General features: G+C 38.8%; 1 protein-coding gene across 5 annotated transcripts in view; it reads right to left on the minus strand.

The window, feature by feature from the left end:
- The window catches only part of TFPI (tissue factor pathway inhibitor), a 71,915-nt gene that overhangs the window by 22,484 nt on the left and 31,474 nt on the right, over nucleotides 1–17,957 (minus strand). For all 5 annotated transcript variants that reach the window (XM_070731909.1, XM_070731910.1, XM_070731912.1 and 2 more), the window contains exons 3-4: nucleotides 7,092–7,292; nucleotides 68–106 (exon numbers count right to left, since the gene is read on the minus strand). In XM_070731909.1, the coding sequence (XP_070588010.1) occupies nucleotides 68–106; nucleotides 7,092–7,292 (240 nt within the window). The remainder of the gene's footprint in view (nucleotides 1–67; nucleotides 107–7,091; nucleotides 7,293–17,957) is intronic.

A 17,957-nucleotide genomic window follows, 5' to 3' on the forward strand; every position in this document is an offset into this window, starting at 1 on the left:
GCACATTTCTGCTGGTAAATTATTTCTTAATACTGAGAGATAACAAAACAATGAAACAGTAAGTTACCTTTCTTAAGAGTTAATTTATTTATCTTCTCTGGCACATCTGTAATGGAAAAAGTAATTTGAAACTAGATCTAGAAATTTAACAGTAAAAAGTCCTCATGGGCATAATCTTTCTCTCTCTAATATAGATTGATATAATACAGTGATGATATATATGGATATAGTTTGTACAGGTGTGTGTGTGTGTGTATTTTTTGAAATATAGATGATGATAGCACTAGAACCAGCATTTAGACTTACATACCGCTTCATAGTGCTTTATAGTCCTCTTTAAACAATAAGAGTCAGCATATTGCCCCCAACAATCTAGGTCCTCATTTTGCTGGCCTTGGAAAGATAGAAGGATGCTGCTGCTGATTTCTTTTAAATAGAAACATCCTGTGGAGGTTGATTTTCAGTTTTTTCCTTTCCCTCTCAAAATTTGCACATCACATTTACTTAAAATTATAGATTTACTTCATCACTGCCATATCTACATGAAACCCTTTTCTTTCCAAAATATCAAAAGGGAAGCTGCCAAGCCATTAGTGTCATTGTTGAACTATGCAGGCATTCCTCTGAATACATTAATTTTATGTATTTATCAATATACAGTGAACCCCCGGTTATTGCGTCCCCGACCATTGTGAACAGGGTAATTTGCGATTTTTCAACCCGGAAGTCAAAACACCATCTGCGCATGCGTGCCCTTTTTTTCTATGGGCACGCATGCGTAGATGGCGCCCGGCAGATCAGCTGCTGGGCGGCTTCCCTGGGTCTTCCCCCTCTTGCTGGCGGGAGGGCGAGCAGCGGGCATCAGCAAGGAGTTTCCCCACCGCCCACGCAAACTCCTCGCTGCCACCCGCCCTTCGCCCGCCCACGCCGTTCATTCTCGCCGCTTTCGAGCTGAGTCCTGAAGCGAATTCGCTTCAGGACTCAGCTCGAAAGCGGCGAGAGTGAGCGCGGACAAGCCGTTCGCTGGCGCTGTCTCTCGCCGCTTTCGGGTTGGGGGTTTGGGGGTGTGCTAGCGAGCCCCCCATGTCAGTGGGGATGTTTTAAAACACCCGCGCGCCTTCACAACTGAGCCCTCAAGCCAAGCGCAGAAGTTCGCCTTTGGCGCTTGGCTTGAGGGCTCAGTTGTGAAGGCGCGCGGGTGTTTTAAAACGTCCCCGCCGACATGGGGGGCTCGCTAGCACCCCCCGAACCCCCAACCCGGGTTTGGGGGTGTGCTAGCGAGCCCCCCATGTCGGCGGGGATGTTTTAAAACACCCGCGCGCCTTCACAACTGAGCCCTCAAGCCAAGCGCAGAAGTTCGCCTTTGGCGCTTGGCTTGAGGGCTCAGTTGGGAAGGCGCACGGGTGTTTTAAAACGTCCCCGCCGACATGGGGGGCTCGCTAGCACACCCCCAAACCCGGGTTGGGGGTTCGGGGGGGGTGCTAGCGAGCCCCCCATGTCGGCGGGGACGTTTTAAAACAGCCGTGCCGCCCCCAATCTTCGGCTCCTCGCTAGCGCTGCGGAAGTAAAAACACCATCTGCACATGCGCAGATGGTGTTTTTACTTCTGCAGCGCTACTTCGCGAAAACCCGCTCGTTGCGGGGGGTCCTGGAACGGAACCCTCGCAACAAGCGGGGGATCACTGTATACACTATTCATCTCACGGTGCGAGCTAACACTGAGCAGCTAATATACTTTAACATATTGATATTAAGAATTTTTTTAAAAATCAAAATCAAAATTAAAAAGTCACATATTTATTTATTTATTTTATTTATTAGATTTGTATGCTGCCCCTCTCCTCAGACTCGGGGTGGCTCACAACAATATACTGTATAGCGCTGGGGATGATAACCCACAAATCACATATTAATGGCCTGTGCAACATCCTGGCCCAGCACCAGGATGAAGAATTAGGTTTAAAGGCCAGGAGGTTCAGGTCCATCTGAATCCCAGTGATTGGAGTGGGAGAGGTGCTGTTCTACAAGACCCACAGAGTTCCTGGAGTCTATAAAATAAAACTATTTAATAGATGGCACTTATAACATGTCAGCTTAGTCCAATCTGAATGGGCAGGCTGAGATAATTAGGAGAGACAGTACCAACAAACTATGCTGAAAATGATGAAGTCTGATATAAGAAATGTAGACAAAGTATCTAAACTAATTTCAGCAACTAAACAAGCAATAGGCAATTCGCAAGGTTCTAGTAATCAAACTTGAGAGATGTTTCAAGTTATACAGTTGCAGAGCATATGAACATCTTATGAGTGTGATTCTTTTTCAGATCTTATAAATGTATGGACACACTTTTTTTTCCAGTTGACTCAGAAAAATGTTACTATGATATCTTTTTCAGTTCCAAATTCAGAGGGACTCCATACAGTTTTGTTTTCTACGGGTATTTATTTATTATCTGTCAAATTTAGATACTGCCCATCTCCCATTTAAAAATACAGAGAATCAAAAAAGCCAGATAAAAATAAGAATAAAAGAAGTTAGAAGTTAAAGGTGTGTGTGTGGGTGGGGGAGAGACTTTCAGGGGCCAACCACCCCCAGGGTTGCGTGATGTTCAGTGAGCCCCATTCGAGTTGACAGAGCCAGGTCTTCAAACTCCTTCAAAAACTAGGAGAGTAATGGCCCACCTCACTTCTGAAGGGAGAATATCCCAGACGATGGGGGAAATGCAAGAGAGGCTCTTTTCCTGGACCCCTTTCATTCTTTAAATGAAAGTTGTATAACATACCTTCCTGCCTGCATGATGATGTCACCTTCTAATCTTAAAAGAATTTTGATTTTTTCTTGGAAATTAAAGCTGAGGTCATAACTTAAGCCTTTTTCTCTCGGACACCAGGCTGTTATTTCCTCATCTGATTTTTGTTATGTTTAAATTAAACATAACGCTTCTCCTTACACTACATTTTGTGCACCCTTAAACTTGCACCTGGGGCTCTGACTTGTTTAACTTCTCTAGGTCAGCACACAAATTCATGGTGTTTGTTGTAGTAGCCTCCTGCTGTGCTTTTTGCTTGCCTTGACTGAATTAAGTAAGATTGTTTTTTCTGGCGGAAAAATTTATTAGAAGTTGCAGCTTTGGATTTTTTTTAACCAGCCAGCTATTTGATAGTACTTTTCTCTGCTGGAAACTCTAGAATAACTAAATCCCTGCTGAATTAACTTCTTGGTTATAAGATATATTTCCCACTTGGACTTTTATACGTATATATGGACATAACTTGTTTTATTGCACTTCACTTTATTACACTTCACACTTGGTGTGAGGTTTCTACAAGGCTCTCCGCCAGCAAGAAGATTATGACTCACTGAAGATTCAGATGATTAGCATTTTTTAGCAATAAAGTATTTTTTAATTAAAGTTTTTCCTTTGCTTTCCTTTTTTAGACATACTATTGTACACTTAACAGACCAGTATAGTATAAATATTATATTTATACAGACTGGGAAACCAGTCTGTATAAATATAATGTTGGTGTGATTTGTTTTATTATAATATTTGCCTTATTACAGTGGTCTGGAACCAAATCTGCAATATCTCTCAGGTATGTATCACTAAACCTGGATAACCACTGCTTTATGTGTATAGTGTTAATACTGATTGAATTTTTAAACATGGGAATTGCCCAGAGCATCAAATTTACATTTGTTGGAATGTGGATGTAGGACTTAATGTTAATTTTGCCTGGAGAAAATGAGATATGGAACTTATTATTCAAAATACTTTTTCAAACTTTTATATTTATCTTTGATTTCATTTTAATTCCAAGAAGAACCAGAGTTCATGTATACAAGGATGTTTCACATGCACATGGCACCAAATTTAATTTGTGCTGTCTCCAGGGATAGCTGTAATTATTTACACTTTTGGAAACTACAAGAATAGAGCGAGTTGGGTCAATGATTTAATTTGGTGCAAGGCTGTTTCCTATAAGCTTATGTTTCCTAACACTACGCTAGAACAGATATGAAGCCTCCAATACAAGCAATAAGCAATATCCAGCTCCTCATTGCAAGATTCCCTGCCATCATTTCTGACTATATAACACAGTCTGAAATATATGCATCCTAAATCATAATCAGTTTTTTTAAGGACATTATCTTTGCCTGCTTTGTATTTCTGTTTTTTAAAACTTAATCTCAAAAATACAGTCTGAAATTAATATAGTGGTAACTATTCTTGAATCTGTTTGAGATAAATACTTTTTTCTATGACAACACTTAGACACTTAGAGTTTTCAGAGAGGGGCGGCATACAAGTCTAATAAATTATTAAATTATTATTATTAGACTATGGGTGTCAAACTCGCAGCATCATGTTGCCATATCATGATGTTGTGTTGTGGAACTGGGATGGTTGTGGCGTGCGTATGATGGGCCACCAGTTTGATACCTCTGACCTAGAAACTTGAATTTTCTTCATTTTTCACCTTTTGGAAAAACATGAAATCATTTTTATTGCAATTTGCAGTCAAAGCTTAACTATATGTTTATATAACAATTGTGACTGAGACTTTTTAGTGTGTGTGTGTGTGTGTGTGTGTGTGTGTGTATGATTGTTCTTACCTAAGGACAATAATCAATTTCACTTAGTAGAAGGAAAATAACTGAAATAAAATGGATATGCCTTCTTTTTAATGAAGGAACATACATTTTTAAACCATACACATATATTTTACATCTGCATGCATAAAGGGTGCGTTCCAAAAGTAATGCATTTATTTTTTTAAAAGTAATTTATTGAACAGATTTGCACAAACACTTAAAATTCTTCAAAGTACTGTCCTTGGGCCTCTACACATTTTTTCCAGCAACTCTGCCATGACTGGTACGCACCCTGGAAGGTGTCTTCGGGGACCTCTCACAAGGTCTTCGTCACAGCTGATTGAATCTATTCTGTGGATGAAAAATGGGTTCCTTTCAGGGCTGCCTTAATCAGAGGGAACAAAAAGAAGTCTGCTGGGGTGATGTCAGGACTATAGGGGTGGATGGGGCAGCGTTGGCACCTGGTGTTTGGCCAGGAACTTGCGGACTCGTAGCACATTGTGGCAACGTGTGTTGTCGTGATAGAGGTGCCAGGTAGCGGAGATGTCTTTTCTCGTCCTGGTGACCCTTTTTCGGAGTCTTTCTAGCACATCCACATAGTAGGAAGCTTTAACTGTCTGTCCTTGAGGAACAAACTCTTTATGGACCACTCCTTTACTGTCAAAAAAGACAATGAGCATTGTTTTCACTTTTGATTTGCTCATTCTTGCCTTTCAGACATGGTTGATAAATCCACAGTAACTGAATTTAAACATGCCTGGGATAAACATATATCCATCATAAAATAAAATACAGAAAATAGTATGAGGGCAGATTAGATGGATCATGAGGTCTTTTTCTGCCGTCAGTCTTCTATGTTTCTATGTTTCTTGCCTTTTTGAGCTTGGGGGACTGGTCGGTGTGCCATTTAGAGCTTTGGCATTTTGTTTCTGGGTCGTATTCAAAAACCCAAGTTTGATCACCAGTGATGACATTCTCCAAATAATTAGGTTCAATTTCTATACGTTGCAAAAGTTCATTTGAAATTTCCACGTGGTTGGTCTCTTGGTCATCTGACCACACCTTGGGCATGAGCTTGGCATACACTTTCCCCATCACTAAATCTTCAGTAACAATGTGAAACACAACAGTAGATGACAAGTTCAGTTCATTGGCAACCATCTTGATACTCAATTGGCGGTCAGAGTCTGATAATTGTCGAACACGAACCATATTGTTGTCGGTTTTGCTGGTTGACAGCCGCCCAGAGCATTGTTCTTCATGAACCTCTTCCCTATCCTCCTTAAAGGCCTTTAACCACCTCAAAACTTGTGAGTAGGACAGAGCAGAGTACCCGTAAGCCTCACGAATCATTTTGTTAGTCTCCTCAAGATATTTTTTCAGTTTAGCACAAAGTGTAATCCCATAACGTTGCTCAATCATCGATTCCAATTTTTTCGTGACACAGTCGGTACGCAGAGGTTTACAATAACTGACGTCCTGCCGCTTTCGCAGCTTGGAGAGCACTGAGACCGGTTTCGTGGCAAAGCTTAGCGTCTCCCCCACCTTTGGTCCCATTCCGACCAATAGGAGCGGCGTGGGAAATTCAATTGCATTGATACAAGTAACTAAATGAAGACTGTAAAAACTTTCTTACTTAGTCAAAATTCTACAATTAATTACAAATGCTTCCCTCCTAATCATGTATATACTGGGGTTTTTGGGGGTTTTTTTGCGTATAACACACACCGGAGTATAAGACACACCTAGATTTTAGAGGTGGAAAACAAGGAAAAAAGTATTCTGAACCAAATGGTGTAGCAATATATTATTTAATAAAACAAAAGTGTAGCAGAATGCTTTTTACAAACATTCATACTATTTTACAACCATGTACACTTTTTACAAAATTGACAGCTTTAAGACTTGTGGATGTCAACCCCCAGAATTCCTCCTCCAATCATGCTAGCTCAGGAATGGGAGATGAAGACCACAAGTCTTAACCTTTGCTGAGAGAATGGCAAAAATGCCCCCATTTTTGTGAAAAATGGGCCGGTTTTTTGCCCATTTTTTTCACAAAAATAGGGTGGACAAAGGGACTGGGCAGCCTGCAGAGAGAGCCTGGGTACTAGCAAAAGGGAAAAAAATGCATCCATTTTTGTGAAAAAATGGGTGGGAAATGGTCTATTTCCCCCCCCAAAATGGGGGCATTTATGCCATCCCCCAGTCCCTAGAAGCTTTCTGCAGGCTTCCCAGACTCTCTGTCCAAAAATGAGATGTGAAGGCAGGGCTTCAGGACAGCAAACATGGCTGCATTCAGTGTATAAGACGCACCGACATTTCCACCCCCTTTATACTCTGAAAAATATAGTATTTTTATAAATTCTTCAGATAACCCAGTAGAACATTATAGGACAATCCGATAAGTTGTCCAAAGGATTGGCTTTTGTCTGAGGCTTAAAAAGAAGTGTTTCTTTTCAAAAAGAAAGAATTGTAGCAAGGAATATACTGACCTTTTATGACACACTTTTCTTGACATTCATCTAGGGTTAAAAAGTTGTTTTCATTGCCTTGACATCCACCAAAGTTGAAAAGTTCACAGTGGCGAGTAAGAATGTTGAAATGATAACGAGCATGCAGGGCTTTGCAGGGACCAGAATCAGCTTTCAAGGCACAGATTGACATGCCCAGTATGAGTGGGGATGAACTGAGACCTGAAAGAAAACAAATAACAATATTCCATAATATCGCCCACTATAAATTGCAATTGTATTTGAAGGAATCTAGACATGATATATCATATATATTCAGTTCTTTTTCCAATAGCTAGAATGAGAATGTCTGTAAAATAGGTTTTCTTTTTAATTCCTTTATTATTTTTATAAATAACAAATGAACAACACAATACTCCTTACTCCTACTTTTATTTAGTAAAGTTTTGTTTATCCTTGCCTCCTTCTTGGAACTAAAAGACAGTGATTGACCCAAAGTGATCCATTTGGTTTCATTTCTAAGACAGGACTGGACATTTTCTAGTTTATAACCTGCTACCATTATCACTGCATCAAACTGGTTTTCATTCTTTATGTATGGAGTATCATTATACCCTAAAATTACATGAGGTTGTGTGATCACCCTGGGAATAAAATAACCACAAATAATTAACTTATAATTGCAATTCATATAGAATCATCTGGCAGCATCATAAAGTAAAACTTTCTTACTGGATGTAAAACTCTTAAATCTAAAATCTAGATTTTAGTTTAGTTAGTGTTGTGTTTGGGCCTGGGCTGGCTGCTGCTCCCACGTATGTGAGAGATGCATCACAGAGCGATTGTGAAAGCCTGGCTGACAGCCAGGAAAACTTGGCTGAGAGCCCAGAGGATTTGGCCGATAGCTCAGAGGAGTTGGCAGACAGCCCAGAGGAGCTGGCAGACAGCCCAGGGGACTTGGCAGGCAGCCCATCGGATAGCCTCTCTTCCCTGGATTCAAATGCCGAACAGATAATCAATATGCGTAGCCGTAGAGCAATGCAACATAGGGCTCAATTACGGGATTATCCAAGGTGATTATAGTGTCACCTGTGTTTGGGTGTAGTCCACAGAATGAGGGCTGGGTGTGGTCCCCATAATGAGGGCTACAGTTACAAAAGGGAACAGAGGCAGAGGCAAACTGTGGACATTTATCTGTGTGGTTTGGATGGCTTTGCTGTTCCCTGCTTTGAGATCTTTGCTCTGTGTTTTTGGATTCAACCCAGCATTTTCAGGCAAGTGGGCATTGGGAAACCTGTGAATCACTGCTTCTATTGTGCCTCGTGACTTCGGAGAACTCCTGGAACTTTCCTGCTACGTGAACTTTGTATTTGGTTGCTTTTTCGCTTCACATGCACTTTGTATCTATCTGAACTTTCGCTTAGAACTGTAGTTTACTCCTGAAGAATAAGGACATTTTGTTTAGTTTTTCCTTTTGTGTTTAATACAATTGTCCTGTTTATCATTGCCCGTGTGTGTCTGACCTTCTTTCTTGGACCCTTAATTACCGCCTGAGCCCTGTCAGGCAGAACAGTTAGTAGAAAGAAAGCACTTGTTTAGTCTGGCATTTAGCCTGCAATCTTAAATTCATTTATTCTTTCATCCATATTTCCTCTAGAACAGAATTTGCTCTTGATAGTAGCAGATGAAAATCCTGACCTTCCGTACTTTTGTCCAGACAGACTAAGAACCCATTCTGACATTACTCTAGCTTTTAAAAAATGCCATGGGGTTACCCATCTAAAACAAGAATTCAGTAAAAAGTCAGTCTGGATTTGCCTAGATCTGCCAGCTTGCTTGCAAGATAAAGCACCGAACAGTACTATCAGCTCCTCAGCTATGCCTAAGTGTCCCTGAGCCCAATTTGTAACCCCACAAATATTTGCTGTTTGGGGGAGGCTGCATATGCTAGAGTTTGCAAAGTCCTTCATGATGCCTATCGCGTAAATAAATACATTGGTTGCTAGCTCCAATATAGTTTTTCAAGCGCACAAGAAAAAATAAAGATACCTTACCAAATGTACCAATGGAATGAGAAACGTTTTGTTTCCTTAAAACTGCTGGCCACATACTGGAAGCTTATCAAGACACAGGAAGAAACTAAAGCCCCTTTGCCTGGATGATAGATCAACAATTCCACATCTTCTTACTATGACGTTCTTTATATAACTATTGCTTATATTATAACCTTCCTTTTTGTCAATTCAAGGATTATGCACCCCTTTCAACCTTGCTTTAAAAAACAACAACAAAAAAACCCAACTTTTGTCTCTCCATTGAAAGTGTTATTACTATGCTTATTATTGTAGGATGTAATTATAAAAAAGAAACAAGAATATCACCGACCATGAGAAAACTGCTGAAAAGTAGGTTCATTGGTACATTTTTTTCACTTGCGAGTTAGCATGGCGGTATGTTTATACTACATACAGCATACCTTACCTATACATATTTGTATTATTATGAAGCTCAATATTAGTTTATCTCTTAAATGACACTATATTTTATCTATATATCCCTATATAGACATATAAACTTCATTCAACCATTTTACTATTGAGCCTTAAAGAAGTATATAACTAAACTCTAGGGGGCAGCATCTGCATAGAAATTACACATTAAAGAGCCATTAATTCCCTGGAAGTTACAAAACTGAAGTGTCACACACACTATTCATTTATTCAGTCCCTTTGAAGATTACAAATGATAAATTGCCACATATGATACAGATCTATATTTGTTTAAAAAAATGAGATAAAACAGTGTTTTAAAGATCCTATTCTTTTAAAGGATATCATTGAAGCCACCTCCCCCCCCCACCACCAAACTGCTTGGGCAGCCTTTTACTGCAAATGCAAAATATGGAAAATGTGTACACCTCTGCAGACAGAGATACTTTTATTTATTTTTAGTTCTTTTCCTATGAAGTTTAAGAGAAAGAAATCTTCCCCACTTTTCAGGAGTTAATTGTCCCCAGGTGACTTTGTCTTTTACATATACAGGTAGTCTTCAACTTACGACCACAATTGAGCCCAAACTTTATGTTGCTAAGTGAGAAATGTGTAAGTGAGTTTTGCCCCGTTTTACAACTTTCCTTGCCACAGTTGTTCAGTGAATTGTTAAATTAGTAGCATGGCTTTTAAGTGAATCTTGCTTCCCCATTGACTTTGCTTGACAGAAGGTCACAACAGAGGATCACATGACCCCGGGACAATGCAACGGTCATAAATGTGAACCAGTTACCAAGCATCTGAATATAAATCGCATGACCATGGAGTTAATCTGAAGGTCATAAGTGTACAAAATGGTCAGAAATCCCTTTTTTCAGAGCTGTTGTAACTTCAGTCACTAAGTGAACCGTTATAAGTCAAGGACTATCTGAAGCATTTTGTACCCAGTACTCAAAATCCTACAATGGTCTTCTCTTTCCCCTCCTGGAGCCAATGAATCAACTCACCACAGGGGAATGTGAGCATGAGCTCCATGTGGCCCAAGGGAGAAAGGTAATACAATCCAGAATAATATTGAACTAAATACATTCAAAAGTATTGAAATGGTGGTGGATTTTAGAAGAAAACTTCCTATGATACCACCTTTTATAATACTAGACAACGCAGTATCAACAGTAGAGTGTTTCAAATTTCATTTGAGACAATGATGAAACTACATACGGACGGGAGGTTGAACAACTAGCCTCATGGTGAGACTAAAACAATCTGGAACTGAATACACTCAAAAGTGTAGAAATGGTGGTAGACTTTAGGAGAAATCCACCCATTCTACCACCTCTTACAGTACTAGACAACACAGTATCAATGGTAGAGACCTTCAAATTTCTAGGTTCTATCATATCTCAAGACCTAAAATGGTCACCTAACATAAAAAATGTCACCAAAAAAAAGCACAACAAAGAATGTTGTTTTTGGTCAACACAGGAAGCTCAAACTGCCCAAGGAGCTGCTGATACAGTTCTACAGAGGAATCATTGAGTCTATCATCTGCACCTCTATAACTGTCTGGTTCAGTTCTGCAACCCAACAAGACAGACACAGATTTCAACGGATAATTATGAAATCTGCAGAAAAAACAATTGCTACCAACCTGCCCTCTATTGAGGATCTGTATACACCACGAGTCAAAAAATGTGAAAATATCTACAGACCCCTCATATCCTGGATATAAATTGTTTCAACTTCTACCCTCAAAAAGATGTTATAGGACATGGCACACCAGAACAACTTGACATAAGGACAGTTTTTCCCCAACTGCATCACTCGGCTTAACAACTAATTCCCACAACACTGTCAAATAATTTACTAAGACTGTATTACTAGTATTTTTCTCTTCCTTACTAGTATCTCTCTCTTCTCACTTATTACTATAACTATGTTGCTTGTATCTTTCAATTTATATTGTTTTTATTTGTTTCCTAGTACAATTTGTTAGCTTATTAGTAACCTTGACTATCACTAAGCGTTGTGTCTTTTTATTCTTAATGAATTTTATTTCCTTATGTACATTGAAAGCATATACATAAAGGACAAATTCCTTATGTGTCCGATCACACTTAACTAATAAAGAATTCTATTTGCTGGCCCCAGGCTTCCCTCAGCTGAAGCCAGGCTGCTGCAGCAAGTTACATAGAAACATAGAAACATAGAAGACTGACGGCAGAAAAAGACCTCATGGTCCATCTAGTCTGCCCTTATACTATTTCCTGTATTTTATCTTACAATTGATATATGTTTATCCCAGGCATGTTTAAATTCAGTTACTGTGGATTTATCTACCATGTCTGCTGGAAGTTTGTTCCAAGGATCTACTACTCTTTCAGTGAAATAATATTTTCTCACGTTGCTTTTGATCTTTCCCCCAACTAACTTCAGATTGTGTCCCCTTGTTCTTGTGTTCACTTTCCTATTAAAAACACTTCCCTCCTGAACTTTATTTAACCCTTTGACATATTTAAATGTTTCGATCATGTCTCCCCTTTTCTTTCTGTCCTCCAGACTATACAGATTGAGTTCATGAAGTCTTTCCTGATACGTTTTATGCTTAAGACCTTCCACCATTCTTGTAGCCCGTCTTTGGACCCGTTCAATTTTGTCAATATCTTTTTGTAGGTGAGGTCTCCAGAACTGAACACAGTATTCCAAATGTGGTCTCACCAGCGCTCTATATAAGGGGATCACAATCTCCCTCTTCCTGCTTGTTATACCTCTAGCTATGCAGCCAAGCATCCTACTTGCTTTTCCTACTGCCCGACCACACTGCTCACCCATTTTGAGACTGTCAGAAATCACTACCCCTAAATCCTTCTCTTCTGAAGTTTTTGTTAACACAGAACTGCCAATGCAATACTCAGATTGAGGATTCCTTTTCCCCAAGTGCATTATTTTACATTTGGAAACATTAAACTGCAGTTTCTATTGCTTTGACCATTTATCTAGTAAAGCTAAATCATTTACCATATTACAGACCCCTCCATTGATTGGTCGCAGCCATTCTGGCTTGACTATATAAGGAGTGGTCAAGGGTACTCACTTCGCCACTCTCTGTTAGCCTGAGCATGTTGTACTAAGCAGACTACCGCTTTCACTTCTTCATAAGCTTTCCAAAATTACTTGGTTAAGATGCATCATTATACCTGGACAATGCTGAATTCAGACTCCACCTCCTCCCAATGTGATATAAACCTCAATCAGAGCTCTGAATATTTCAGGGTAGGACTAATCTGATCCTGGATACAACCCAAATACTGTTGCTTTTGTCAATCGAGTTCCTCTTGAATTATTCCCCTGTCCTGGTCCCATCCCAGGAAAGACCACAGGTGGTCGTTCTTTTCTTCCATCAGTTGCTATCAGTTTAGATCAGCAGCCCCTAACCTTTTGGACAATAGAGACTGGTTTCATGGAGAGAGGTTTTTCCATTAATCAGAGGGGGTGATAGCTTTGTGATGCCTGCATCCCACAGATAGGGCTTTGCTTGTTTGTGAGTACCAGTTTCTGGTATGCCATGGACTAGCACTGGTCTATTGACTGGGGGTTGGGAATCCTTGGATTAGATCATTCCTATCTGTCAATAGGGATGGTTATGATTGGAGCCAAAAAACCTCTCCATCCCCTAAAATGACCAGGCCCAGATTGGGAGAAGCCTAAACCTGGTGCTCCATCTGTGGCTGCAATGCCTCTGTCTTTTCCTCTGCTATGACTAAGGAGGAAGATAAATTGTATAGTAGAAGGAATGGGACACATTTTAGTGCCCCAAAGAGAAAGAGGAAGTCATGAACAATGAGAGCTATTATGTATAATTGGGAGAAAGGATTTTAAAAAAAATCTCAACAATTATTAAATGACATTAAAAACCTGAGTGCACAATCAAATCTAGATTCACTATGTTCCTGTGAAAATGTCTATGTGTACATGTGTGGTGGGTGGATGTTGTATCTATTTTGCATATTGAGTCCATTGTTGAATCATCTTTTTGTGGTTCACCACAGATAACTTGGGTTTTTCCCATATGACACTTATTATCTCATAGTGAGCTCGACTGACATTGCAAAGACCTTGTATAAGATAGATTGGAGCGGTTCTCATGGTCCGAGTCCTCTGCCGGTCTGGCAAAGTCAATGATTTTACATCATTATTATTGCAAAACATGCCTCATTTTTATTAAATGGAATCCAATGATATCGTTCTTCAGTGGAAAAACTGTTTTCTATAGACCAAAAGGTTATTTGCAGTTTAGCGGAAAACTCAGTCTGAGCCAAATAAACTCAAATCAAAGATAGGTCTTCTATTCTGAAGACCTTTATAACCCCTTAGAAATATATTCTATTTTCCCCATTTGGTGTTTTTAATAGTTAACACAGTCCCAATAAATGGTGCAATCGCATACAGTACTCAGAAGTTTCTATTAGCTTTTACAAGTATAATAATGTAAACAAAAGGAAGAGAATTAATAGGGTTTTTTTTTTTCATCCAAGGATTTGTTCTTTTGTTTTCTTCTTGGCATATTTTGGCATCTTAATTTCCTTTTGCTTTGTATTCAGGGGGAGAAAAGGAAGAGAAAGCAACTTCCCTCTGCCTCACTAAGTTATCTCCAGATAGTAAAATCTGTGAGAATGAAGTAGATTTTTTCTTTAATTTCCTGGTTGTGTATTTTTTGTCCAAGAATTCAGAAGCAATATAATGGAACAAACATGTCAAAACACTGGAGATTAATTTTACCATTTGATGGAAGCTATCCTAATCTTTCATCCAAAACTATATTTAGACTAATTTTGTTCGCCCCCCAAGGCACAAAGAGTATGCTTATTCTCAGCCGTTCTGGGAATGACAAAATAAAACAACATCCTAGTTTTTCCATTGTATTGGTCATTATTTATACACTGCATGAAGTGCAGCTGTCTCTGTTTCTATTTCAAACATTAGAGATTTCCTTTTTGGAATCAAAGACTTCTAAACATATGGGAGGTACAAGAGGTCAATATTTCCTCAGTAATAAAAATATACCAGGCATCTAGCAAAGATACTTGCTGAGTTGCAGAAATTCGGCAAGAAACACACTAATGCATCTCATCCTCTGCTGGACTTATTCTAACAAGATAGACGTGAGGGAGGAACAGTTTATATGAACTTTTTCCTCCATACGTGACAGTTCTCCATCATGAGTTCAACTACATTTGTTTCAACAAAAGGGCAACATGTACATACATAAACCAAGTAGATTTCCACCGTAGCTGGAAGGTAGTAATAAGGTCAGGATGCCGCATCAGCAACCACAGGATTGCAATGTAAAATATTTCCAGCGAATATGGCAGGAAGAATGTAAGACAGAAGAAAAAAAGATTGTGGGGGAAATGGGCAATTTAAAGAAATAGCAGTCTGGAAACAGACTGTTCATAAAAAAAACACTGGCTAACTAGAGCTAAAATTGGTAGGTCAGCCTCTTCATTGCCTGCAAATTTCTTTTAAAAAGCCAATCTTGAAAGATGGAGCTGCCAAGATAGATGGCAGCCAAGCACAAAAGGCATTCATGTCCTACTCTTCAGTAGGAGTTTATGATAGACTTGTAATTACGTGCTACACTAAACTTTTTCAATTCCTTGCTTTTCTCTTACAGCTGACTGATGACTAATAAAAAAGGGGATTGCAAAAATAAACCCCAAAAGCAAAACAAGTAAGGTAATGATAGCAAATAAGTGTATTTTTTATATTTACATGGGTATGTTTACCTGCTAGAGCCTTGGCGATTAACTTCATGCCCATAAAGAGAAATTTTACTGTTATTCATAGATGGGCTAAAACACTAGAGAAGATTCAACTTACGAAAGGAAGGTGACATTTTTTTACTTATTTGTCCCTTGTTCCCATTCTTCCAGAATGATTTTCTGGAATAGAATAGGAGCACACCAAGAGTTCTAACGGAAGAACAATTGTGGAAGCCACACTCAGAATGATGGAGGTTCCAAGAAATACAAAATACAGCCTATCTTTGTTGAATGTTCCTGCATTCCTAAAACTGATGTCCTAACTTGCCCTCTGATTTCAGTAGGGACTAGAAGGATAGCCATAAACTGGATATAATGGAATAAAATCATCATATCATTTTTCATAATTCTAGGAAAGGTGGGAAAGGAAAATTTGATACATCACTTTTCTGAAGAACTGAACAACATTTTGGTTATGGTTTCCCATCAAATGCATAAAACTTGATTTTATTTTGTCTTTGTAAGACTGAACATGTGTTTTTTGTTTTAAGTGGCATGGCAAAGATCAGACTCCAATATATAGGTAGGCCAGAACAAAGTACTGAAAACTAGCAAGGCAAAAGATTAAATGTGATTTAATTTACACTAAATGTAAACTCTATTATATTTAAAGTTTATTTATTTATTTTTAGTATTTCTGTGTTCTTAAATTTTTCCAAGGGATGTGTAGTTAATGAGAAAAATAATTTGGATCATTTATTAATTGTCCCTTAAAGTTACACAAAGTGCTGATAAAGCGTAAACTAAGCCAAGTCAAATTAACTGCAAAACAGTGATACTAAAAACAGCTTAATGTATAGTATAGTACAGTATAGTGTTAGTATAACACAGGAGAGTATTATCTTACCTAGCCTAGCCTAACCTAACCTCACCTAACCTCTGCTCTCTACGTGGGGCTACCTCTGAAGAGTGTTTGGAAACTTCAGATCGTGCAGAATGCAGCTGCGAAAGCAATCATGGGCTTCCATAGGTATACCCATGTTACACCAACACTCCGTAGTCTGCATAGGTTGCCGATCAGTTTCCGGTCACAATTCAAATTGTTGGTTATGACCTATAAAGCCTTCACGGCATCGGACCAGAATATCTCTGGGACCGCCTGCTGCCGCACAAAATCCATCGATGAAACAATGCCATCTGGCGAGACCCAGGGGAACAGCCTTCTCTGTGGCGGCCCCAACCCTCTGGAATCAGATCCCACCAGAGATTAGGACTGCCCCCACCCTCCTTGCCTTCCACAAACTTTTGAAAACTCATCTATGTCGCCAGGCATGGAGGAATTGACTTAGCTGCCTTGACTTTATGTATGGTATGTTTTGGTTGTACAGTGTTCCCTCGATTTTCGTGGGGGATGCGTTCCGAGACCGTCCGCGAAAGTCAAATTTTCACGAAGTAGAGATGCAGAAGTAAATACACAATTTTTGGCTATGAACAGTAGCACAAGCCGTCCCTTAACACTTTAAAACCCCAAATTACCTTTTCCCATTCCCTTAACAACCATTTACTCACCATTATTACTGGTACTCACCATTGAATAAGACACTAAGTGATCCTGATATTTATAAACATAATTATTTATTAACAATAATGATTTTTTTGGTTATTTATTTGCAAAAATTGTTAGTTTGGCAATGATGTATAATGTCACCGGGCGGGAAAAACCGTGGTATAGGGAAAAAAAGCAAAGTATTTTTTAACTAATATTTTTTGGAAAACCGTAGTATAGGCTCTTCGTGAAGTTCGGACCCGCAAAAATCGAGGGAACACTGTAGGGATCTTTTAAAACTGTTTTTAACATTGGATTTGTATATGATGTTTTATTTGTTGTGAGCCGCTCCGAGTCCTCAGAGAGGGGCGGCAAACAAATCTAATAAATAATAATAATAATAACGATAACAATAACGATAATGACAACAACAACAACAACAACAATAATAATAATAATAATAACCTAACCTAAATATTGTATTTATCACAGAAGATTCTATTTACCTGAGGGGCTAATCACTCAGTTTTTGCTCCTCATTTTTTCCCTCATGTAATCCGATTTTTCGCTGGGCTTAGTTATTAATATATAATACATACTGTATATATTAATAGATACTATATATACATTATATATATATATACAATATATACATATATACATTATAACATACCTACTATTCCTTCTTCCTCCTAGTTCTCCAACAACAACCACCCTGTGTTGGGCTGAGAGAAGTGAATAGCCCAAGGTCATCCAGCTGGCTTCCAGGTCTAATTAATTAAGGGGGAATTAAGACATGTCCCCCAGGCTTTTATATTTTATGTTTGGTATGTATGTGCTGTATGGTTTATAATTGTTGGGGTTTTATATATCTTTTTATTATTAGATTTGTTCTATTGCTATACTGCTTTTATTACTGTTGTGAGCTGCCCCGAGTCTTTGGAGAGGGGCGGCATACAAATCTAATAAATAATAATAATTATTATTATTATTATTATTATTATTATTATTATTATTATTATTATTAAAGTAGGATTAGAATTCAGTCTCCTGGTTTCTAGGCCAGTACCTTCACCACTACACCAAACTG

This window comes from Erythrolamprus reginae, chromosome 1 (assembly GCF_031021105.1).
Source record: "Erythrolamprus reginae isolate rEryReg1 chromosome 1, rEryReg1.hap1, whole genome shotgun sequence".
Taxonomy (NCBI): Eukaryota; Metazoa; Chordata; class Lepidosauria; order Squamata; family Dipsadidae; genus Erythrolamprus; species Erythrolamprus reginae.